General features: G+C 39.6%; 2 protein-coding genes across 3 annotated transcripts in view; one reads left to right on the forward strand and one right to left on the reverse strand.

Annotated features, from left to right (window-relative positions):
• Positions 1-2214, reverse strand: part of LOC126763023 (protein JTB) — a 121921-nt gene extending 119707 nt beyond the window's left edge. Inside the window, exons 1-2 of one of the 2 annotated variants that reach the window (XM_050480193.1) lie at positions 2168-2214; positions 1946-2082 (exon numbers count right to left, since the gene is read on the reverse strand). The gene's annotated coding sequence lies outside the window, so the exon portion shown is untranslated. The remainder of the gene's footprint in view (positions 1-1945; positions 2083-2167) is intronic. The other variant, XM_050480194.1, reaches the window with a different exon arrangement.
• A 505-nt stretch (positions 2215-2719) lies between these two features.
• LOC126762998 (protein Spindly) lies at positions 2720-5691 on the forward strand. The gene is made up of 6 exons (XM_050480142.1): positions 2720-3304; positions 3371-3536; positions 3613-3828; positions 3901-4042; positions 4329-4427; positions 4489-5691. Exons 1-6 carry the CDS (start codon positions 2765-2767, stop codon positions 5249-5251), a joined length of 1926 nt encoding a protein of 641 aa, XP_050336099.1. The 5' UTR covers positions 2720-2764; the 3' UTR covers positions 5252-5691.
• The last annotated feature ends 20332 nt before the right edge of the window (positions 5692-26023 follow it).

Below are 26023 nucleotides of genomic sequence, written 5' to 3' on the forward strand. Positions count from 1 at the left end.
ATTGAATGATGAAAATCCAGTTCTTGATGAGATATCTTCGGGACATTTGCATGGATTATTGTCCAAGGCTACGACTGAATCTCCGAAGAAATCCTTCAAATCGAACTTCTGTAGCAGACATACGAACTGACTAAACAAAATCAGGCCATTGTATGGAACTTGTTTTTGAAGGGATTAATAGCTTAGAAGGATCCAATGTTAACGTTTTTCTTATATTTTGAGTAACGTTACCCAAACCGGGTATAGAAATATGTCCAAATCGGCAAGTACTTTGCATCTTATAGTAGTAATATTCTCTCCGTTCACATTGGAGTGACACTTCAAATTGTATTTTGGTATGAAAGTGATATTGAACTTATTTGCGTATAACTTCCGGTGTTAATCAAACTCCATGCAGCCTTTAGGTCAGGCAGAGCAATTGTTGCAACTCATTTGATTGACTAACAATTTTAAACGCCCACATTTTATGAAACACGCAATCGTGCAAATCTCCCCTGGCAACCCGGAAATATGCAAATCCGTCGAGTTAATGTATCTGAGCTGAGGTATGAAAAGAAGGAAGGTATTAAGTAGCTCATGTTTACTGCGATTTAGCATTATTTAACAGATTCCCTTCAGAGCTACACACACACACAAGCATATATAACACAGTAACGACAGGCCTCAAGGCTGCAAATAGAGTGCGCATGAGAGCAGGTAGTTAGCTGACGCGTGGTAGAGGGTTGAAGTATTTGCATAAGTGTAGCCGCAAGTGTTTGGCGTGAAAATGAGTTTATTTTGCAGATTGACAAGCCGACCCCATTCAAAGCCGGAGAAAATTAATAAATAAATGTAACCGCTTTTTAGAGTATTTACCTGTGGTGGTGCGGAGTGTCGCCACGAGGGCAATTAGCATTTTCGAAGCACAAAACAAGAATGTGCATATTTTCAATTGTCTATTGGATTTTCAAGAATTTTAACAATGGAAATTCATAAAGACACGCTGTGCGCTTGTCTTAAACTGAAGCGTATACACATACATATGTATGTATGTATATGTATGTATGTCTCTGAGGCACTCAACTGGTTGCTTTATTTGTAGGGATAATAATTGATTTGTTCAGCTTGAAACACAAAAACATACATTTGCTTCTGCTCAAGTAGATACTTTGTTACATACATATGTACATATGTATGTCAACGCCACATTTGGAATTTTATTTCGATCTCATTGGTGTCACTAATCCTCCAACATTTGCTTAACATCTGCACGCGTAATTTTTCCAAAGCGTGGCAAGCAATTCCTCACTACTTAATAAACTGAAAATTAGTTAGAACAAGCAAGGTAGCGTTAAGTTCGGGTGCGACCTAAATGTTTAATCTTCGAAATATCTAAAAATTTTCTTTAGAAAATCTGGGTCTATGGCCATCTCCTTTAGTGCCTATTTCAATGAATGTGTGACGCGTCTGAGGCTTTTCATTTCTTAAAAAGTTAAACCAAATTGAATATAAATCAAGTGGCAGCTGTCAAAAAGACCGACTCCGTATAAATTAATTCCTTAATTTCATTAGCGAAGTGAAAAAGCTGGGGTTCCCACACAGTGATCTACATTTATGACATACAATTTTCGAAATAACCGAATACCGTAACCTAGCTGAAAGCATAAACCGATTTTTTACATGTTTGGAAGATCTACCATAGACCTGGGGTGGTCACAAAAAAATTCGAATATTATTGTTATTAATATTTTTAATACGATTCTCGAAAATATTTATTTTCTCTTAAAAGACCATATCGATTTGCTTATATTCAGTAAGATTATGAGTGAAAATGTACTCTCATTTGATATCACACAATTTAAATTTTTTTTTGTTAAAAATATAAACAATTTTCTTAAACAAATTCATGTAAACTTCTCAATCGCTACAAAAGAATTTTAGCAAAAAGGTAAACATTCAAACTCACTTGATCAGAAATTATCCGTAATTTTAGTTTCCAACCAGCTACCGCGAGTTCGTCGGTCGATCGTCAATTTTTTCTTAAAATGGGCTATGTTTGTTGTAAAAGATGTCTTTCGAAGGCAAACGGAGTCACTTGATGTTCTAAGGAGGCAAACGGAGCAGAAATGGAGCAAAATGTAAATAATTTCAAACGAATAATAATAAAATAAAATCTCATAATATTTACATATTAAAACCTGAAGTCAACTTTTCATCTGTCAAAACATATGTTGTTTATTAACTGCATTTTCCGCTCTCTCTAATTTGCTCATATAATCTTCACGGTTAAGTATCACATGCGCAACATATTTACTAACTCAAGGAAAATCACTCAGGTAAATTCCCGAACACGAAAAACTGTAAGATACTCAGGTAAGGCTTGCGAAGTGCCGATTTGTCGCTGCCAAATATAAAAACGCAGCCGAGAGGCATAGTCCTTTTAGTCATGAATCTATCAGCAAGTTGACATCGCAACCGCAGTAAACAAAGTTTAAATATATTCAAATATTGGTGAAAAATAAATTGGAAATACTACAAAAATACGTTTCTAATATGAAAAGTGCACAAATAAATAAATGTTGTAAATAAATAATATTTGAAATAAGGAAACTGTCAAGGAAACTATAAGTGCGCACAGGTTCACAATCAATTACAGCGCCATCTAGCGCGAAAATCGTCGCGTCAAAAAGAAATTGTGGCGTCATTTGCTCTAATTAGGCAGCACTGAAGCACTAAAGTGACATATAATTTAAAAGAAAAAAGTTCTTCAATTTAAACGCTTGTTATGGAAGACGATTTTCAAATCGAATTCATGTCGCTGCCACTTGAAGATCTTCAGGATCACTATGGAAAACTGTTTGAACGTTATCGACAAATGCGCGATGATGCGGAGGCCGACACACAGCGTATCCATGAGTTGAAGCGCAATCTGGAGACGGCTTATGCTGCAGAAAATTACCTTTCGCAGGAAATCGAGGAGCTTATGCGAACGCTTGCCTCGATTGAAAAGGAGAGTAAAGGAAAAACTAAAGTAGAAACGGAGCTGGAAGATTTGCGTAGACAACATCATACTTTATCTGCAGACTACAGCACATTGCAGCAGGACTACGCGGCGTTGAGTGCAGAAAATGCCGAAATGCGTAAACAGTTAGAAACAGTAAAATCAGCAAAAAGGCTAAGTACGTCGTCGATAGTAGATGCTGGAACAGAAGAGCTCACCCAACGTATAGCATCGCTGGAAGGTGAAAATTTTTCTTTAATGAAAAAATTGGAAGAGTTTCAGGAAAGTATGGTGCGGCAAACAATGGCGTTAGCGGAAAGAGAGGTAAACCCTATTACTATCCCTTTAATAATAAATTAAAGTTTTATTTTGTGTACATATTTCTTATAGAGTAATATAGAAGTTCTACGCGATCAAGTAACATGTTTGGAGGAAAATTTACGTTCAAAACGTGAAGATTTAGATGAAAAGACAGTTTTGCTTGAAAGTACCCAAGAACATTTAGCCGATGCAAATGCGAGATTGGCGATGTTAGAAACAAAGCCAGAGGGTGTTGGTAAGTACTTTTATACTTATTTATTATTAATTATTGTTTTAATGACGAATTTTGATTATTTGAAAACTGCTTACAGATCGCAAAGGCAACTCGCTCTTCGCTGAAGTGGACGACCAACGACAAGCAATGAAAAAACTGCTAGCTGCCCAAAAGAAAAGCTACATTGATATGAAGAAAATCTGTCATGACAGTCAGTCTGAAATAAGACGATTAAAGCGAGAAAATATTGCAATGCACACAGAGCTTAAGGAGTGTAGTTCAATATTTTGTTCAGCCGACCGTACATATCAAGGTACTTAATATGAGTTATTGAAATATTATAAACATTATAAAATCAGACATAATGGAATATCATCCTTTGCAGACAAACTAAATGAGCGCATACGTCAACTACTCGGTCAAGTGGAAGGCTTAGAGAAGCAACTAAATGTGTCTCAGAGTCGACTACGCGACTTGGCCAACGATAAGGGTGTTGCGTGGCTTGATTCGATGCTGAATTTCTGCAAGTACGCATTACCCGTAGAAGTTGTAAATTGTGTAACACATTTCACTAGTGAAGTGTGGAAGAAGTTTCGTTATAGTCGTATATTTTGTATAGTGCAAATGGGCATAACATTTAATTAGATAGTTCATGTTCATATTAAATTTCGTCACCTCCATCATTTATTTGGAAAACGCATTTGTAAATATAGGCTATTTTTTGTGCTAAGAATATATACTAACTAACTTTACGGTACAGTTAAGGATATGTGTGTTTCACACAAATATTTTTACTCCCCCCCATTCATTTAGACAAGAAACTGATGAACTCAAGAAACAACTTCATGGTGTGCGAATACAAAAAGCCAGTTTGGAAGAGCAGCTACGCAACGTTCAACAGGAGATGACAAGGTATTTCAATACAACTATTTAACTCCATAATGGGAAAGTAATATTTTTTTGTTATTTTCAGATGGCGCTTCGAAGCATTAAAAACGCGTTGTGTACTGCTCGACAGAGAGGATCTTTTGACTGAGCACCGCATTGAGTTCAAAGCTATTCGTGCAATAGAATTTAATATAACACAGAAAGAACAGGAGACTGCGCGACCCCGTATTGTGCACGCATCACCTGCCACACCCACGGAAAGGAAATCACAAATACCTAGCACACCGTTACGTTCCATTAAAAATGAGAATTCATCAGCAATATGCAACACACCTCCTGAAAATATTTCAGTGAAACAAGAAGTTAATGGTCAATGTGGCGACAGCACACCGGTATCATTAAAATCAAATGTGGAGTTTAAAGAAAACGTTGGTACACCACAAACACAGTCGCGTTCAACTATTTCATTGAAGTCAGAACTTAGTTCTGATAAATATTTGCGCGAGAGCAATATGCAGAGCAATTCTTTAGCAAACGAAATGCAGATGGCACTGCCAAAGAACTTCAAAAGGGAACCCCCTGGACTTGATGCTCAACCGGGTCCTTCCATTCTCTCAAAGCAAAGTCATGCATTCATCACTGAAGATAATTGCGAGAAGAATGTGCAGTTCAGTGCAGCGGGTCCAACTGTACATGAAATTAGTGCGAATGTCAGCATTGGCTTAGATACCACTAATGACAGTAGTAATAAAGAAGGGCAGCAAAAAGCCTTTATTAAGGAGGTGCGCAAGAAACCAAATATTATCGTGCGTCATGTGGTTGTGCCGTCCAAACGTAGGCCAACGTAAAATAAGAAAAGTTTTGTACTCTTAGTGCTGCTTGTGTTAATGGGTATAAAAGCAAGTGCATAAAGCAATTGCCTTGAGATAGAAAGAACTGAATTTCTTTACTCTTGCTGGTTTAGATTTTTTAAATATTTATAACGATTTTCAAAACTTTATGTAATGATTGAGAAATAATTTGCATATATTGTTATTCCAATATTTTACCGTAATTTGTAAATTTTTCACTTTTTAAAATTAAAAAAAAAATGAGTTAACACACTCGCGTTTTTATATAAACATTCAGTTACGAAGGATTAAAAGGATTCATTTTCAAATAAGCGATGGAGGTGAAAAATTCTTAAATTACATTTCTTAGATGTATGTATGCGATATGTTAAGATAGTTATTTTATGTTTTAAAATCTGTGCATATAGTTTATATAAATAAAAATCTAACAATTTCTATTCAGTATATATTTTATTTGTATGTATATGTACATATTTCCTATATAGATGCTTATCCTCTGAAAAAATGTAAAAATAAGAAAGATTCTGTTTATTTAATATTAATCGAGGCTTTATTGTAATTCAAAGCAACTTTAAATTGAGGACCTACGATTATAGTACCTGTCATCTTGTCGCTACGCAGGGTTCTGCAAAGCATTCCTCAAACTGTTAATGTTGACGATAACTATTATGCTCTTTATCAGACCACCACAAGCGATGGTGATATCCGGCCGATCGATCCAAACTGGATAAGATTTCCGAAAAATCTTACCACAGCATGCAACGTGTCCCCGCATAACTCCAACCACTTCTTTGCATGCCCAGCTAACCATACACATCTGACACCGTTCTTCCTGCCATCCGACCCCGTCGAAACAGCACGTTTCATGAGCGTACCGTTGGATGACCTCGATGACAACTTATCTGAACCTTACCACCCTAACGGGACTAGATAACTGTGGTAACAACAACAGCTGCCCATAGTTTTGGTGGGGGCTTCATCATTCATTGTGCATAATGTCGAATCGTCTATCTGTTCGTCAACCTACCTAACATTAAAGGGTAGCATCCCAGCGGTCGATGTTGCCAAGGATATGGCAGCCTAATGCGGGAAATAGGTGCAATTTGTACAGTCGTAGAGGCTAGTGATGCAGTATTGTGTTGGCTGCATGGAGCTATATAACTTGTGGTCCACTCCCTGTGTATCTGAAGCTCTGAGCAGGTCCGTCTCCATCTATCGCATCTATTACACCTAACCGAGGTGGAGTTTTAATGGAGCTCTTAAGGCAGCAGAAAAACTCTTCCGGCCCTGGTTGAACTCAATAGTAGCACAGGACACTAGGATGGGGAGCAACCCTGCTGCTAGAAGTTAATCCAATGATGAGACACTTAACATAAAAGTTAGCGATTGACATAAGGTTAAATCGGCGAAATAACAGTCCTTGGCTGGATAAAACTCTGTTGTACGAATTTTAGAGCTTTCGCAGCATTTGACTAGCGTCAGTAGTAACGGTTGCTGTACAGAAAATCCTAGGGGGAGGCGAACGGATGCAGGTTGCCACTACTGCTGATTAAGTCGGAGCTCTTGAAGAGCTTTCTAGTACGCGGGAACGCGCGCTACCCTCCACGCAAGGAGTCATGGAAACGTTATAAAAGAATTTTTAAAACTATCCATCTTTGCCTTACTAATTTTCTAATTTAAGAATCGTAAACTAAGCTTCCACCACCACCAACAATGCCAGCCTAGAAATCCAAAGCAGGATAACTCTTGCCAACAGGTGTTACTTCGGACTGAGTAGGCAATTGAGAGCAAAGTCCTCTCGACAAACAAAAACCAAACTCTATAAGTCACTCATAATTCCCGTCCTGCTATATGGTGCAGAGTCTTGGACGATGTCAACAACGGATGAGTCGACGTTGCGAGTTTTCGAGAGAAAAGTTCTGCGAAAGATTTATGGTCCTTTGCGCGTTAGCCACGGCGAATACCGCATTCAATGGAACGATGAGCTGTACAAGATATACGACGACATGACATAGTTCAGCGAATTAAAAGACAGCGGCTACGTTGGCTAGGTCATGTTGTCCGGATGGACGAAAACACTCCAGCTCTGAAAGTATTCGACGCAGTACCCGCCGAGGGTAGCAGAGGAAGAGGAATACCTCCTCTCCGTTGGAAGGACCAGGTGGAGAAGGACCTGGCTTCGCTTGGAATATCCAATTGGCGCCACGTAGCGAAAAGAAGAAACGACTGGCGCGCTGTTGTTAACTCGGCTATAATCGCGTAAGCGATGTCTACGCCAATTAAGAAGAAGAAGAAACTGTTTAAGCTTAATGCGGTCTAAGAGGGTCGAGAACATCAACTGATGATCAACTCGTCAATAAAATAAAAGTATTGATGTTTGAGAATCGACGATTAATAGTTACAGATCTTATTGGCTTTGTTGGAGTATTAGAAAAATAAGTGAAAACCATTCCAAAAGAACATTTGGGCCTAAGGAAAGTGAAAGAATGTTCAAAATCACCCAATTTTGTCGAAAACAGCGTCGCGTTAACGTCTGTGGAACAATGCTTTCCGACTGCCAAGATGTCATGACACATATTATGGCGACGAATCTTGGATCCGAAGCCGAAAAAACCACGTCACAGCAGGTAAACAATCAAGGTTATGTTCACAGTTTTCTACGATTATCGAGGTGTTGTGCAGTTCGAATTAATTCCGACCGAGCAAACTGTCAACAAGGAGTACTATTTGAGTGTTATGCGTCATTTGCGTGAAGCTATTCGTACGAAAAGGCCGGAATTATGAACCGACAACTGGTTTTTGCGATGATTTTTCGTGAGTTTTTCGTCAAATTTTCAAACAATATCGCGTCAAAAGCTAAATGAGTCAACTGAAGACATTAAAAGTGAATCATTACGCTCATTGAACGCTATTGTGGGAATTAGCTTTAAAAACTGTTCCGAAGATTGGAAAAAACGTTGGCACAAGTGTATTGAGGCCAAGGTGGACTACTATGAGGACGACGACATAGATTTTGAAGAATAAATTAAGAATTTGAAAACTATGAACAAAGTCTTACTATGTTTTGCTCATTGTAGTATATATGTACATACATACATATGTATGTATATCTACTTTGACTAATTTTAGGCGTCACAAACAACCGTTAGGTGGATAAAACTGTTACACTCTGTACCAACTTAACTTTCCTTCCTCAAATAAGTCACATTCATGCATCTACAGTGGTGTGTGTGCATTTTTGGATAACAGCGGGCCAGTACGCAGCACACTCTTTGGAAAAATGTCATTGACTTCTGGCATAAACCGACTTAATATTAATGGCAGTGGTGAGTTTGTAGTAGTGGCTCACTGAATTTCAACCAAATTCGCACAATGCGACTAGCATTACAACAACCATCCCAATAAACACGTTAGTATAGTACTAGTTCAAGTTGAAGAGTATTTGACAGACCTCAAAGCTAGCCGCTGATGAGGTACTCAAATATAACGGCTTTTAATGAGAGCCTAATTGCTTTTCAAATTTGAAATTCTATTTCAATCATAACGGTTCATAATGGAATTCTTTATTTGTTTTCAAACCCTGTGTTAGTGATGAAAATCATCCTGAGAGAGGATAACTTAAGGGGTTACATGGGTTTCACAGTTTCAAAAAATCGAAAATTTTCTTTTTGTCTTATTAAATTCTACAACATCTCTAGAATATTGTCCTAAATTTTCCAGTTGATCCGACTAATAGTTTCGGAGATACAGCCTTGAGAACTTGTGCGCTGGCGGCTAGCTGGGCTAAGTGCTCCGCCTTCAAGCGCGTTTTTCTCAAAACTGTGCTTTCAAAGTCGGTTGGCAAGATTTCTCGCGAACTACTCAACCGATCTTGATGAAATTTTACACAGGTCTTCGAGATATCATTTACAAGGTCTTGAACGAAGGATTTTTTTTATTTAATTCAACTATTTAAAAAAAAATGTCGAGAAATTTTCATCGAAATTTGCATTTTTTTATAAAAACGTCTGCCAAAAATCCAATTTTCATTTTTTTTTTCCTTCGTCCAATACCTAGTTTATTGTCTTTACTAAAACACGTATTTTTTATTTTTATTTTTAATGATCCTGAAAGAAGTTCTGCTGACAACGCGGATGCACCTTTTTTCCGAGGGACTGCCGGAAATGGCGTCGTAATGACTGCCATTTTGATATTTTTTTTGAAAATTTTACAAAATGTTTATTAAATATGAGTCTTTTAAATAAAAAAAATTTCATTAAAATATTTCATTTTTTATATGTAAAAAAAAATTATTGAAAAAAGGCCGTTTTTTGCCCGAGGAAACCCATGTAACCCCTTAAACGTATCCAGCAGATGGTCTACTAAGTCCTGCTCTCGCAATTCGTTATAATGATGGAAACAGTATTTTAGAAAATGAATAATTTCAAATAATGAACGACGCTGATCTGAAGTAGTGTTATGATTTGAAAATTCCGTTAAACGTTTATTGGGTTAAGAGTGCTTATTTCTACTTTTCTTTTGGGTAGCGAAATCGTCCTTTTGCCACGCGCCGCTCGAATCGCGTTTTAGTGGTGCTTGGCGCCGTTATTCTTTGCCGACTGTAACATCTCATTTCTCTTTGCTTTTTTTCGTTGTTTTTTTTATCCTTTTATTATTGAATTTTCTCTTGTTCCTGCTTTTTACAACAATGTAATCAAAATGATACAGATACATAGATACAAAAGCATATACATATGTATGTATGTATGTATGAGGATGTGCACATAATTGTTTGCGTAAGGCGTTGCTCTTGGACAGTGATATATCCATGGATGTACAATAAACAGTTGCCTTTATAACATAGGTATATGAGATGCATGGTAATAGTTCGGCTGCAAAAAGGAACAAGAATTTTCATAAATATTATAATTGCTGAAAAAGGATAAACATTCTTGGACACCTTAAAGATTTCTTAATAAAAATGTAAATGACCAAATTGCTATGGATAGGCAGAAAGGGATTTGCCATAGTGTTGTAATGTTGTACGTAACGTCACATACGTTATGGAGTTGGTTTAGAAGAAAAGTGTTTATGCCAGAAGAACTGTTGGATATTTCGCATTGCATGTTCTGCTAAAAATCAAACTAATCTAATAAGATTATTAAGCGTAAGAGTAAGTCCAAGCTTCTAGTCTTCGGTTACCGATTTGAGGGTTGAAAATTGGCATAAAAGTTACTCCAAAACAAGAAAAAATTTTAACTTCCGTTGCACCGATGTTGTAAAACCATTCACAAATAAAAAACAAGTAAGAAAGAGCTAAGTTCGGGTATAAGCGAACATTTTATGTTCTTGCAACTTTCAAAGATTAAAGCCAGGGAAATACCTTAAGGTGCAAAACAATCCAAGCAATTTTATATTCATATGTATACTAGGTTGATTTTTTTTTAACTATTCATTTTTTTCAAAATCCTCATGAAATTTCCTTGGAAATACCATAAAAAAATTCCCTGAAAATTTGAGCACTTAATATTAATATTAAGAACTGGAGCTTTACATGCCTTGGAAAAATTTTCCATTGAAAATACACGACAATCGTGATTTTATATCTTTAAATTTCTATAGCTCACAAGCATTTTATGGCATCGCTTTGACTTTAGACACATATTTCTCAGAATTGAACACTCTACAAAAGTGCCCATTGCGACAAAGTCGAAACTCACACCGGCGAGGTAGTACGGGGCTCTAAACCTGACTTTTCCACGAAATTCGCATTTTTTGTATATATTTCGTAAATGACAAGAGCTATAGAAAAAATGGATTTTATATCTATGAAAATTCCATACAGCCTTACTTAAAAAGCCGAATATCTCGAGAAGTATTAATGTTAGCGATTTTGCGCTCGGACCTGTTTCGTGGCAAATAAAATTTTTTAGGGTATTTCCAAGGAAGTTTCTTGAGGAGATTGAAAAAAATTAATAGTTAAAAAAAAACCCCTAATGCATACATATACTATATATGTACTTATATAATATATGTATAACTCATACACTGACCGAGGTTTGTTAGAAAAACGAAAATCATTATATGCGATATATGGCAGTTGGGGTAGGATCGACCCGATTTTATCTATTAACTATTATGCCAGATACTAAAAAAAATGTTCCCTGGGTTTCACATATAATCTCCAATTATATGGAGCAAACTCAGCCGGATGTTCAAAAATTTAATGTCTCTGGCGTATTTAGTTTTTTATTTATCGCGTTTTTTTTTTAAGAGGGCGGGGCCATGCCCACTTTTTCAAAATTTGTTTCTGTGCCAATAACAGTTTTATATTTTAATCAAGAGCTTAGTTACGGCACAGTATACGTTTTCGGTTAATGGCGTTTTGTGGGCGTGGCAGTGGTCTAATTACGCTCATCAAAATATCTCAATTTTTACTCAAAATATAGCTTGCACGGACATATAGACAGCCACTAAGATTTCAACACGTGTGTCGTCAAGCTTGGTGTTATGAAGCATCTTTTGTCACGCATTCGTCGTGCTCGACCACAATACTCCATATTAACCATTAATCACTCACCCTACTCACCTGATCTGGCACCCAGTGATTTTTACCTATTTGGAAAACTTCAATTGCCCATGAAAGGACACTGGTTTCAGGACATTTCAGCTATCCAAAATGCGATGACCGATATTCTCAAGAGCAGCCCCAAAAATGACCTTAAACACTCATTTGAAATGCTAATTGACCGGGCTAAACGCTGTATCGAAGCACAAGGAAACTACTTTGAATAAAAAAATATAACTTTTGGAAAATATTAATTTTTTGTTGTTTTTTTTTAACAGTCCTGTTTCTTTTGCGACAGACCTTGTATATTTTAAAAGGTCACCTTTATAGGATTGCCTTCTGCATGCTACAACCTTCGTATATATACACATGTATGGGTATACCATAAATGCTCACAATTTGCTTCATGTCGACACACTGTACGGAGTTGTTTGATTGCTGTTTTGGCTCAGCATAATGGAATTTGTTGTAGGAATAGCAACATTTGTGTGTGTAAGTAGAATGAAGTCCTAAAGTCACAATGGACTTTTAGCGCATAAATATCAACTGACTTGACACACATACCGTCATACCGTCGCCCACACACATACAAATACATGGACACATGTTGGCAATCAAATGCAATTTCCATAGTTGCAGTGAGCCGTTAAATGCATTCTGCATTATGTCAGCGCCAAGGAAAAACTACGAAGCTGAAAAATGTCTAATGACAGGGAAATCCATAATTAAATGTCATGTGTTGATGGAAAGCTGAGAAACCGGGACAAAACAAGAAACAAGATTAACTTCGGTCGCTGCGAAACTGGAATACCCTTCACATAAAAAAGTTTTCGCACAAGAATTTGATAGTGATTGGTCGGTTCGTATGACAGCTGTATGCTATAGTAGTCCAATCTGAGCAATATGCTCGGAGATTGTTGCGATGCTTTGGGTACTCGTAATAATATATATATATATTTTCCCGTAGTTCCTAGGTGGAACCTGGGGCCTCGCAGAAGGGTAATCACCTACTCATCTTAAACCCCTTGATTACCGAAACCGAAGTAAACAAAGTTAAGGTTTGCGTAATAATATTATATACTGAATTTTGTGACCAAATAAAAAAGTTTCCCATACAAGCACTTGATTCCGATTGTTCAGTATGCATGCCAGTTAAATGTTATAGTGATCCGATATTGGCGATCAGGCAAATGAGCAGCTTTTTGGTGAAAAGGACGGGTGCAAAATTTAAGTTCGATATTTCCAAACCAGGGTTTTTGAGTTTAGTTCGCACCTATACGGACCGACAGACATACGGCAAAGGCTAAATCCTTTGTTAGGGTCTCCTTATATTTTTTTTGTTTTGGTATATGCTCAGTTGTTTTCGATTGGGATCAAGTCCGGATAATCCAAAGCCGTAATGTTCACAGAAGAAAACCAAGTTTTAACGCTTCTAGCAGAGAACTTTGGTTCGTTATCTTGCTTAAAAGTGTATTGTTCAGGCATGTGTTCTTATCTAAATGCCTTCATTATAGCCGCCCAAATCCAATCAATGAACTACACCTTAAGACGAAAGTTCAGCCCAAAACCATATTTTTTAATAATTCGGTTTGGGCGCCCAGCTTAAATAGATCCGTCTGAGTCAAACTTGATCTTAAGTAGACTTTGTTAATCACTTGAGCCGTTATTTTTTGGCGAATTAGGCTGGAAGTTAAAAAAGGATTCGCCTTGCTTACTCTGCAAGATTCAACATCGTCTTCTGAAGTAGGCTTTTAGTAAATTTACAATTTGGTATTCTTTATTTGAACGGTAGCTGTACTTGAACAATTTTAGGTGTCTAATAGGGGGGTTATAATTTAAGAATTTTCAATTTTTTTTCTTATTTTCAGATCGTTACCAACTACTTGAAAAATATTTCGTTTTGTGGATTTAGTAGGAACATAATTAGTCCACATAACCATTTAAAAGATATGAGCGGTAAAAGTTTGTTTATTTTTCCCGATCCTGACGGAATTCTTGGTGTTGCTCAATGTCAATGTCGTATTAGTTTTACGGAGTTCAGACATAGCCCATAAAGATAGTTCCTTTTCGTCCTGACAAAAGCGGCTTTAAAATCGACAAAGAGGTGAAGTGTGTCGATCATCGTTTCACGGGTCTTTTCCAGGATTTAGCACATGTTGAAAATCTGGTCGACAGTAAATTTTCCAGCTCTAAAGCCACAGATAAGGTTCAATCAGTTTGTTGACGGTGGGCTTTAATCTTTCACACAAAACGCTCGATAGAACCTTATATGCGATATCCTTCTTCTTCTTCTTAATTGGCGTAGACACCGCTTATGCGATTATAGCCGAGTTAACAACAGCGCGCCAGTCGTTTCTTCTTTTCGCTACGTGGTGCCAATTGGATATTCCAAGCGTAGCCAGGTCCTTCTCCACCTGGTCCTTCCAACGGAGTGGAGATATTCCTCTTCCTCTGCTTCCCCCGGCGGGTACAGCGTCGAATACTTTCAAAGCTGGAGTGTTTTCGGACTGTATCTTGCAAAATGATGCATGCACCTTGTCAGTGGACATGGTTTCTCCGTCGTATTTGAATAGCTCGTTCTTCAGGCGGGTAATTGCTATTCAAACTTCAGCATAGTCGGGCAATGGAGCATCTATTCCATCGTCATCGATTGGAGAATCCGGTTCGCCATCTTCATATGTTTCACTTTCACTGCCGTTCAGCAGGCTGGAGAAGTGTCATCCGAGGCTATTGTTTCCTTTTCATTGGGAATGGTTTCTACGTGGCGGGTTCCGAAAACAGCGCACAACCACGCTGGACGAGTAGCTTTATACACTTTTATATAACGGGCCGCTTGTTTCAAGATCCGATGCCCGCTTGCGCCCGCACCTCTGGTGAACAGCCGCTGCAATTACATAGACTTCAGCGTACCCTAAAACCAAATATTTTGGAGTGGCTCCGCTGAAGTTTTCTTTCTTTTAGCCGTGATCGCCGGCTCCACACAGGTTGGCTAACGCATCTTATACAAGGATGCGCGGCTTTGAACGCAAGAGTACGAACTGGATATAGTCCTACAGCTGTAACTGCTTACACAGAGGCATAACTATACCCCTCGGAGAAACAAAATCGAGAATGTCCACATGTAATTGTGTTATATAATTGCCGATCTTTTGGGTTGATAGGGCGGGAACCCCAGTAAGTATGCTTATACCGTATATAATATACATACTTCATTTGCCGATTCGCAGTTGATTTTTTTTTTCTGTGACCAATTTTTATATTCTACTTATAGTTTGAGATTAGGAACTGCCTACCTTTCTCTGTCAAAATGTTGTGTTTCATCGACTTTGAAGTTTCGGATTGGAAAGATCCTCCGCGGCGTGCACCAAATGTATTTTCTAAACCGAGATATGTAGTAATTATATGTAACTTTGAACCCTAGGGGATTAAGTCCTTAGAGTGGAGTTCAACGGAAGCATTTCAGTTAATCGTTATTGTTACTTATACGCTGATTTACACCGATATCACCATAACTTTACTTTCAATTATGAGAAAAGGAGCAACTGGCCTTTAAGAATGCGCTTTTGTAATTAGTGCGTTCTTATTGAAAGCTTGATGAGCATATAATACATACATATGTATATGGTAATTTCTTCGATTTATGTAATTACTCGCAACTGCATTTGAGATATTCGTACCAAAAATGTTCGCTATGGATTGCCTACCATCCGTGCCCAACACCAACTCGCAGCCCCTCTCAACCACATTCCACCATTTAGGTGCTATCCAACGTTGAAGTCTACCTGTTCGATCATACATATTGTTCCAATTTCTTTCGTATTGGCACAGCACCTTCATTCCTATCGAATTAAAAACTGGCGTCTGCTTTTTTATCATTTCCTTATCAGATTTCCAGATCTTTTTCTTTATAATAAGATCTTTGTCACATCCTTAAGTGACCGTGGGTACTATATATCAACATACATAAATGTAGATGCAAAAAGCTAGTACCTATACTACACATATGTATGTATGTATCGAGCTGAATACTCGAACGAACCACGTTGACGAGGTGAGAGGACCTGCAACATTGCAATTCACACAGTCTGCCTGTGGCGCATTCCGGCGCAATGGAGCTACACACCGAATATGTTAAGGAATGAGTATATCGGTATGCATGTGTGTAGATATATGTGAGGCCACTTATGTACTTGGGGCATTTGTATGTGGTTACGTGGCGTTGGCGTTGGCAGTCAGCGCGCCACTTGTCTTGCTTTTTTGGTAAACTGCAACTGAAATATCCATTAGTTCTGCAACTTTTGCCGATGCCTTGAGTTATACGTTCTTAGTATTGTTGTTGTTTTTGTTTTTTGTGCATCACTAACTTTTTATGCTAGCAACGCATCAATTGCGCAGCTGCCCTGTCGGAAATTAATACACCAATGCACACAGAAAGATATTGCTTTGCATAATGCGTTTATGACTTCGTGACCAGTCGTGTTTGATTTAGTATAATTGTTCAAAGCCTCGGTTTTTAGCCCTCACCCTTAGAGACTGCGGCGTAAAAACATGGTTGAATTTTTTTCGAGTTTCCAAGTTATGATTTTTTAATCGAATGTGAAGTGAAGTACTATTACCCAATTCTTCGAAATTTTTCGAAAATTTGAAGACATTGAAAGCTTTTAAATATTTCATTTATTATTTAAAAAAAATTGGAATAAATTAATGCCTCGATAAATCATTGGCGCGGTACCCATCGATTTTATTGAAGAATTTTTTGTTTGCAGGCTTACAAAATCGAACTCGTACAAGAATTGAAGCTGAACGACAGTTCCGCGATAGGTAAATGGACTCAAAGCAAGGTGGCCACCGATCCCGATTTTCACAATAAAACTTTGTTCAGCGATGAAACTCACTTTTGATTGAATGGGAGAGATGATAATCCACAAGCTATTGTTGAGACGTCGTTGCAACCTCAAGAAGTCATTGCAGTTCCTGCGGTCTTGGATGGGATAGATACCGAGAGTTTAAGAAGGACGCAAGACGCTTTTGCAGACAAAAAAAGAGAGGCCGAAATCGTACTCACGCAAGAGCTTGGCAAGCTGGCTGACAGAGGGCAATGCTCGAAAATTCTACGAAAAGATGCGACGACTAACAGAAGGTTTCAAGACCGGAGCATATTCTTGTAGAACTCTCGATCTAGTGGCTGATGCCCAGACCATACTAAAATTATGGAGAGAACACTTCTCTAGCCTGCTGAATGGCAGTCAAAACATAAAATTAGGGGATTATGAACCCCCAATCGAATACGATAGAGCAGACGTTCTATTGTTCGACTATGAAGAAGTTCGAAAAGCAATTATCCGTCTGAAGAACAACACATGAGCTGCCGCCCGAGCTATTCAAATACAGCGGCGAAGAACTGATAAGGAGCATGCATAAGCTTCTTTGTAGAATATGTTCGGATGAAAGCATGCCCGACGATTGCAATTTAAGTGTGCTCTGCCCAGTCCACAAAAAGGAGACCTCTCTGCGCTAACTATCCTGGGATATAGCAAGTCTCTTCAATATCGCATATAAGGTTCTAACGAGCGTATTGTGTGTATGATTAAAGCCAGTCGTCAACAAACTGATTGGACCTTATTAGAGTGACTTTAAATCTGGAAAGTCAACAAAGATATTCACCTTACGCCAAGCCTTGGAATCGAGACACATCCCCGCAAAACTAATACGGTTGTTGTAAACTGACCTTGAGCAATACCAAACGCTCCGTCAGGATTGGAAAAAACCCTTTCCGAGCCGTTCGATACCAAACGAGGGCAAAACGAAATATCTCCTGTCATCAAACCAACTGTCATCGCACTCGTGACTTGACTCCCACGTCACTGTGGACAGTCATAACTTCGAAGTCGTAGATTATAACGTCTATCTTGGAACCAGCATTAACAACAACAACAATGTCAGTCTCGAAATCCAACGTAGAATAAATCTTGTCAAATAGGTGAACTTCCGTTTGGGTGGTGGTGCGGAGGCATGGAACGTGACAACATCTGATAAGGCGACGTTACGCGTTTTCTAGAGAAAGGCTCTGCGAAAGATTTATGGTCCTTTGCGGATTGGCAACGACCAGTATCTATAAATGATGAGCTCTACGAGATATATGAAGACATTAACACAGTTCGGCTACGCTGGCATCTTATTGATGATATGCAGCCACAGTGCTGCAAAAAGTGGTCAAAATTTGGGCTTCTGGGCTGGAATTTATTCGAGCCTGCCGCTGCGGACACTTGCCCGAAATAATTTTTGAAATGTAATGGTAAACCCTTACCATAAGAGTTCTATTTAAAGAACAAAGCAAGAACAATTTAGTTCAGTACACCATAAATTCAACATTACCTACAGGGTATTCCATAGTTACCCACACAAACACATGCACATGTGCCATCACACATACGAATTTATGAAGTATGCAAAGTGCAGTCGACCGCAGCTTCATTCTGTCCGCCATCTTCGTCGGTATTTCTTCACACAAGGAACGCGTTATTCGCTTTTGGGTGTCTGTCGCTAAAATTCCTCAGCTCACTACAATTCGCCAACAATGACACTCAGTTGCCCGCGCCACACGTCCCTCCATTGCTTGGGCGTCGCTGAGAAGCAGCGCTTAGCAAGCCAAATACTTCAATTTAATAAATTAATTGGCTTTGCAACACAAACTACAAACAAAAACAACAACAACAACCGCTCGGATACCTTGTTCTACCTTTTTTGGTGCATTGCATATAGCAGAGCAGTTTTTCACTGCTCCCTTTTGTGGCACTTCATTTTGGGTTGGATGTTTTTTTGATCTCGGACTTTTTTTTGCTCACTGATTTTGATTTTGAAAGAGGTGCACCTCCCATGAAAAGATAGAAATCTTCACTTCAGAGGCGGCAAATTTTACAGGGATCCGCTTACAATTCATTTGCGCCTCTTCCGTCACCAACCAAGCAACCAACCAATCAACCGACCGCCAATTCCACCGTCAGGGCAACCGTCGTTGGCCGCTCGAGTTTTAGCGTACTGACACAAATGAGAATTAAAAGAAAATAAAGAGCATTACCTGAATGCACCCGTTCGCTGTTGGGCTATTACTGGTACGCCTGACTGCCTGCTGTCTGGTGAGGCAAAGAAACATACGCCGAGGTATTTGGTCCACAAATTAAAAGACTTTATGGATTTTCAGCGCCGTTGCCACATACATTCGACGTCCGATATGTGTATGGCTCTATTTTTTATTATATCAGGTCTTTATCACAATCGCTTCTGCCTTTCAATGGTTTCCGTCAACGTCCACAGCTCCGAATTCCTCTGGCGCATTCATTTATTAACCTTTATTACATTTCAGCCACCATCGCCGCGATCTTTGGCTCGGCATTGCACAATTTATTCAATCCTTTGTGCCTCATGGCATTCGGCTTCTTTTTTCTTCTCGAATTTAGGTGTTAATGTTTTCATTTTGGCCACCCAATTTCAACATTCCACTTAATTGTAAAAGACTTTAAGCGCTTGCTTGCCCGATACCCAAAAACCTGACCGACCGACCGACCAGCAAGCTACCCCTCGTCCAGGGCATCAAAAGTGAGGGCGAAAGGATTGCGAGTTTCATGTTGCATTGGAGTGACCTTATTTTGTCAGCTCCGCCACATTGCTCATGCGTCCATGCCATTTACGGCCACAGTTATCTCCATAATCTACGCGAACAATTCGTATGTACGTACGTATAGAGACACAGGCACAGGCACAAAAGTTAAAAATACAGCAACAATGATGTATTGGCAGAAGACTTGGCTTAATCGATGACTACTTGGGACGATTGATCAGCTTCCCATCACTCGATTCCCACTTCTGAATATTATAGTATATGGTTACCATTTCTGTAGCTTGGCCATCATTATGTCCCATGTGCTTCGAATATATTTATACATACAAAATGCCTGTCCCACAGGAGAACTGTCGGGGTCGAGTCACATTCGCTGCAATAATTATCTTCGATGCGAACGTATATGACTGTGGTCTCTATTTACATTTACTTCATTGCGAGCGCCGCTAGCTGTCACTTGACAAAAACAAAAAAAAAAATTACAAAAACAACTAAAACACTATATGCCCGGGTCGGCAATCGCTAGTAAGGAGTCTAGAAATGTGAGTTGCGTACTGCGGACCGGCGCTCTTTTATCCACCAAATATGATATCAACCCAAAAAGAAACTCTTACCTTAACACCGTCGCCAGGCTGCTCATCATGTCGCTTGGGCTCGCAATTTAACTTGCACCCACCGCGCTCCCCAGCCCGAACGCATTGTTTGCCCCGAAAAGGAAATTTTCGCTACACATTTCTACATGTGTGTAGTATGCGCCAAAGGCATTGTTTCTTACACTCGCCGAACACTGTCGCTTTCTCACTATATTGTGATCGGTTGGCTGTTGGCGGTTGGCTGTAACGGGACGGTGGCTGCGAAGATATCAAAGTTATCATGGTGACTTTGTTACCGCCAGCCGCAACTGGCTCAACAATAAAAAGTCGGCTACTTTACCGTCGCCACCGCTTGGACGCGCTGTGACGGCCCAACATATTCATATGCAACTTCAATTGACTGACCGTTGGGCCAGTGTGATTGGTATTTCTACCATTGTACTAAGCATTCGGTCGGTCGGTGGATGGTGTGCAGCCGCATTCAGTCTTTGTCCCATCCGCTTTTGCACCGCATTCGCAAACTCATAACAATACAATTGTTATTGTTAGTAGACATAATTTTGGAATTTTGCGTTGAAGCTCTGGATGACATCGCATTTCGCGCGAACTGCGGCATTGCGTATTTGCTGCGCTTCTGACGAGTATTTTACCGAAAAGGTGTCGCCGATTGTCTCTAAAAGCGGCGCTTCACCGCACTGCTGCGCGTCGTTTTTGAACCGTACAGATTTGCACTGTGTCGCTCGCCTGTGATCGTGGAGTGCAGTTTTGTTAGTCTCGTGATTGTGTTTCTACTTTACCATGTTGCAAGGGATGTACAATAAAATTTACGAATATGTAATTATTATTATTGATACTTTATAGATTTGAAATTCCGTATTTACATATGGTTAAATACACAACTGCTCAAAATGATAGATACTAATCGGATTGTAGTGTTTTCATCCATTCGGACGTCTTGACCTAGCCAACGTTACAGCTGTCTCTTAATTCTCTGAACTATGTCAATGTCAAGGAGGATGGGGTCATGTGTAGAAGTTCACGCAAGAGAGGAAAGTTCTCTGATCGCCATTCACTTGGGAGTGGCCAGAAACGATTCTTTTACATATGACTCAAGCAGCTCACGACTTCCGGTCTTTGACCAAGTATCCTCTGGGTAGCCTAAGAACATCCGTTCGAAGGTGAGCTAAAGTGAGAAGGCGAAACATCCCCTGCAGAGGGTTGTGCGCTGGGTTTGGGACCCGCCACGTAAAAAGCCTACCCCAATGAAAAACGACAAACAGCCTCGGATGAGAAACCCCTCTTTTGATGACGACCATGGCAAACGAAATAAGGACAACGATACAGCGGCTACGCTGGCTAGGTCATGTTGTCCGAATGGACGAAAACACTCCAGCTCTGAAAGTATTCGACGCTGTACCCGCCGGGGGAAGCAGAGGAAGAGGAAGACCTCCACTCCGTTGGAAGGACCAAGTGGAGAAGGACCTGGCTACGCTTGGAATATCCAATTGGCGCCACGTAGCGAAAAGGAGAAACGACTGGCGCGCTGTTGTTAACTCGGCTATAATGGCGTAAGCGGTGTCTACGCCAATTAAGAAGAAGAAGATGTCAATGTCATTCTATATCTCGTACATCTCATCGTTCTATTGACTGCGGTATTCGCCGTTGCCAATGCGCAAAGAGTCATGAATCCGCAGAACCTTTCTCTCGAAAACTCGTGACGTCGACTCATTCGACCCATCAGTCGTTTCTCTTTCTTATTGAAAATGTTAGAGAGTTTGATTGATCGCCATTTAAGGGTTGTTATTCCAAGAAATCGACTTTTGAGAGAATAGCATCCATATTGTAAAGGTAGGTCTGTGGACATTGCCTAGCACACTCTTGTCTTCTGGCTCGAGAGTATCATAGGGAGGATGCAGTTTGGAGACCTATTTCGATTTCGAGTGTGCATTCATCAATATAATTTGGCGGAAGTTATCATTAGAGCTTAGAAAAGGTTTTGGGTTGAATCGAACTTTAAGCATCTCACCTTCGAACTTACCTGCAATAGAACGATAGGGGCGAAATGGGAAGGTTGACAGGCACAATACGAAGCATACTAACTATTAAACGGAATGAACACAAAGTGTAAGGCCGCGAAGGACTCAGAAATTCTGTGTACTTAGATGACTAGTAGCATGGGCACTTTGAAATGCTTGCACACTTTGAATTCTCTCCAAGATTTTTGGATTACCAGGTTGCCGTACCTAACCCTGGCTGTCGCTTCACTGTTTATATACCTTTGATGGAGGCATGGGAGGGAAGGATTCGCTGGAGGAGGCGGTGAGCTTTTTTATGGATGGATCAAAGCTTGCAAGAAGTGTTGGTGGAGGAGTTCACTGTCGGGAACTTTTCATCAGCTCAGTTTTCAATCAGATTTACTGCCGGACCACTGCAGCGTCTTCCAAACGGGTGGCTGCTATAAAGGTAGCATTAGATCTGCTGCTGTGGAGTGCAGCATTCATCAGAGTGGCGACTATCCACTGCGATAATAGGGCAGCGATGTTAGCTTAGATTCTACTGTGTGTTCAAAACTAGTGTAAGGATGTCTAGACTACTTACCTATAAAATCGAGTTATTTTATTATTAGACTGCCTAGGATTCCTAACCACAGCGGTATTGCAGGCAACTATCATGTTGATGAGTTTCCTTGCACAGGTACTTTAATAAATTGATTGCTTCGTGGGCTATTCGTATATGGCATGTAGCGTCGTCTTGTCTCCCCATTGATTGTAACGTTATCATTTTTTGAATGAATATGGACCAATTATTCCCTCTGCCAATACATAACTTTTTAAGGATGTCTAAGAACGGTGGCTTGTAGACTATCATCACTTAAAATGAGACAAGTTCGTTTATTACCGCACCTTTTCAACCAAACGATGAGCTTTATCGCTGAACAACATATTCCTGTCAAAATCGGGATCGATGGCCATTTCGTTTTGAGCCCATTCACCGAAAGTGACTTCAAGGCGCTTCAGGGTCGTTCGGCTTCAATTCTTGTAGGAGTTGGATTTTGTAAGTATATAAACTAAGATGCAAAGTCCACCATACAGTGTTTGGGCACAGCGCCAAGAAACATTTCATCTAGCGATAACAAAAAGAGATGCAGCATTTGAAAATAATTGAAAGAAAAATGTTCGTGGTATAATACTATGAGCAAAAAATAGTAAGACTTTGTTCATAGTTTTAAAATTCTGAATTTATTCTTCAAAATCTATGTCGTCCCCTAAAAATAATCCTTCTTGGCACCAATACACCAGTGCCAACGTTTTTTTCCAATTAAAATCAATTTCTGGAATAGCCTTCAATGAGTGTGGCAATTGACGTTTAATATCTTCCATTGACTCAAAATGGCTTTCCCGGAGCGGTCGTTTGAGTTTGCTGCATAACCAGAAGTCACACGGAGCTAAATCAGGCGAATACGGTAGCGGCACGATATTGGTTGCAACTTTGAAAAAAAAGCTCACGAAGAATCAGAGCAGTATGCCACGGTGCATTATTGGGGTGCAAAAACCAAGATTTGTCGGCGCAAACGACGCATAACACTTAAATGGTATTCCTTATTGACAGTTTGGCTAGTTGTGTTCGGTAATTGAAGAAAAGAAAGATTCGGCAAATGCACTTTATGTAATCAGCTGAAATTATCATTGAAATTCATGGAAATGGAATTGAACATCTCCAAAACATCGATTAATCGCATTTTGACTAAACATTTGGGCTTATGAAAGGTGTGATCCGCACAAATTGACTGACGACAAAAAATTGCTCACAATCTAACATTCGAAGGACATCATTAAATGGGATCAAAAAGAACAAAAACTTCCTTTACAATATTGTGACTGGTGACGAAATGTGGTGTTTCCAATATGATCCCGAAACGAAACGCCAGAGTGCTGAATGGAAGGCACCGGACGAGCCGAAACCCAAAAAATCGCGCATGGAGAAGTCAAAAGTGAAGGCAATACTGATTTGTTTTTATGATTCCAAGGGTATTGTCCACAAAGAATTTATTCCATCCGGCCAAAACGAAACCTTGAAGTTTTGAAGCGTTTGGGATGCCCTGTTCGACGTGTTCGGCCCGAATAACGCGAAGATGAAAGTTGGCGCTTGTTGCACGATAATGTGCCGTCTCATCGATCGACGCTTGTGACCGATTATTTGACCAAAAATCACATTTTACCATTAACCACTCCCCGAATTCACCTGATATGGCACCGTGCGACTTCTTCCTTTTCGGAAAAATGCATTTGCGCATGAAAGGAAAGCGTTATGCAGACGTAAAGGCCATTCAAAAGGCTTGCACCGGCATACTGGCGGCCATACCGGCCAAGAGCTAAAACACTCGTTCGACATGCTTTTGGACCGTGCAAAAAGCTGCATTGAAGCAGGAAAGACTATTTTGAATAAAAAAAAATTGATTTTGTCGAAAATATCATTTTTTCTGTTTTTTATTTTTAAAGTCCTGTTTACTTTGGAAAGCAACTTGTAGAATGCCCAAAATTTTTATAAAGTTATTAAAATGATGTTGAATATATGAACTTCATGACTAATAAAGTGACATTTTCCTGTCGAAATTGCCTAATTATCATTGTGATTATGCAATTAAGCTCAACGTGAACACTTTATGTGTCTTTGACACAGAATTGTTTCCATTGATATTAACTTTTTTTACTCAGTCTCTTTAGTCAGGCCTCTTCTACTTGCCATCAAGCCTCAATTTCAAGTGGTGAAACATAGTTCTCATGATTTTTTGTTGCTGTTCAGAAAAAGGCTTGATTCAGTGTACCCACTAAAGCCTCCGTGTGAATGTCTTAAGTTAATTATTCGCAAAATTAAAATTGTTTTAAATGGATATTATATTTTCTACGCCTTTCGCTCAACAATTTAGCCCGATTCGTCATACATACGCGCATCCTAAATAATTGCAAACATACCTATCTATTTATTCGATACCATAAATGGAGCCACGTATGTATGTATGTGGACCGCTTGGTATGTGTGCGCTTCTCTTACGGGCGTTGTGGGCATGTGCCCGCCACCTGCCGCCCATGGCGTGCGCAGTCAAGTTTTTTCCTTTAATTTATATTATCTCATTTGCGGCACAAACCAAGAGTGGGAAAAAACCTTATTAATATCAATGCAACAAAAATAAAAAACAAAAAACTCAAAAAAAGAAAAAAAAAATACGAAGAGTGCCGCGGCGGCGTCGAGCGGAATTGCTTTGCGGTTAACAAGTTTCGGCGGCATCGTTAGCATCTTCACACGCCTCACGGGATATCAACACCATTTACCACGCTTTATCTTTATACCTTCGCTTGCTCCGTTTTGCTTTGTTCTTTTTTCGCACGCCCGTGATCCTCTTTCAATTGGTTACTGTTTTTTTTTTTACTTACTTTTTCGAAATATTTTTAAACCGCGCGCATAATAAGGGCCAACCAAAAACAATCAACACGAAGCTGAGAAACAAGAGTGAAAAAGTGCCAACAACATCGATTGGATTCTCGCGAAATTGATAAGCGGCCTTAATCGTCGAGATCGACGGCAGCATCGACAGCGTCGGCTTTGTTGATCGTGTGTCCATTTCGCGGTTTTTGGTTTTTGGCATTGCCGGCGCTAAGGTTTGACGCCGCATGCCAGACAACGGGTAGTGCTTACCAAGCAGGCAGCTATGTAGTGTGTGTGTGTGTGTGTGCTGTTGTTGGTGATGCTCGGGACTAAAAGGTTGTGATCGTGCTGATGTTAAGGTGTCGGTGTGTTGGCACCAACCGCAGACGCCTGGCTAGTGGCTGTAAATTATTAAGCTGACTAGGTTAGTACATTAATGCCGATGCCAAGCAACGAAATCGAAAGGTATCGCCAACTATTTGCAACAACAACAACAGCTGCCCTGTCAAAATAGCGCTTTAGACGAGTTAGTCAGCAGTGACCAGGCAAGAAGAAGAACTAGCAGAGCTCGTGAAAGAAACTTAATA

This window comes from Bactrocera neohumeralis, chromosome 6 (assembly GCF_024586455.1).
Source record: "Bactrocera neohumeralis isolate Rockhampton chromosome 6, APGP_CSIRO_Bneo_wtdbg2-racon-allhic-juicebox.fasta_v2, whole genome shotgun sequence".
Classification (NCBI taxonomy): Eukaryota; Metazoa; Arthropoda; class Insecta; order Diptera; family Tephritidae; genus Bactrocera; species Bactrocera neohumeralis.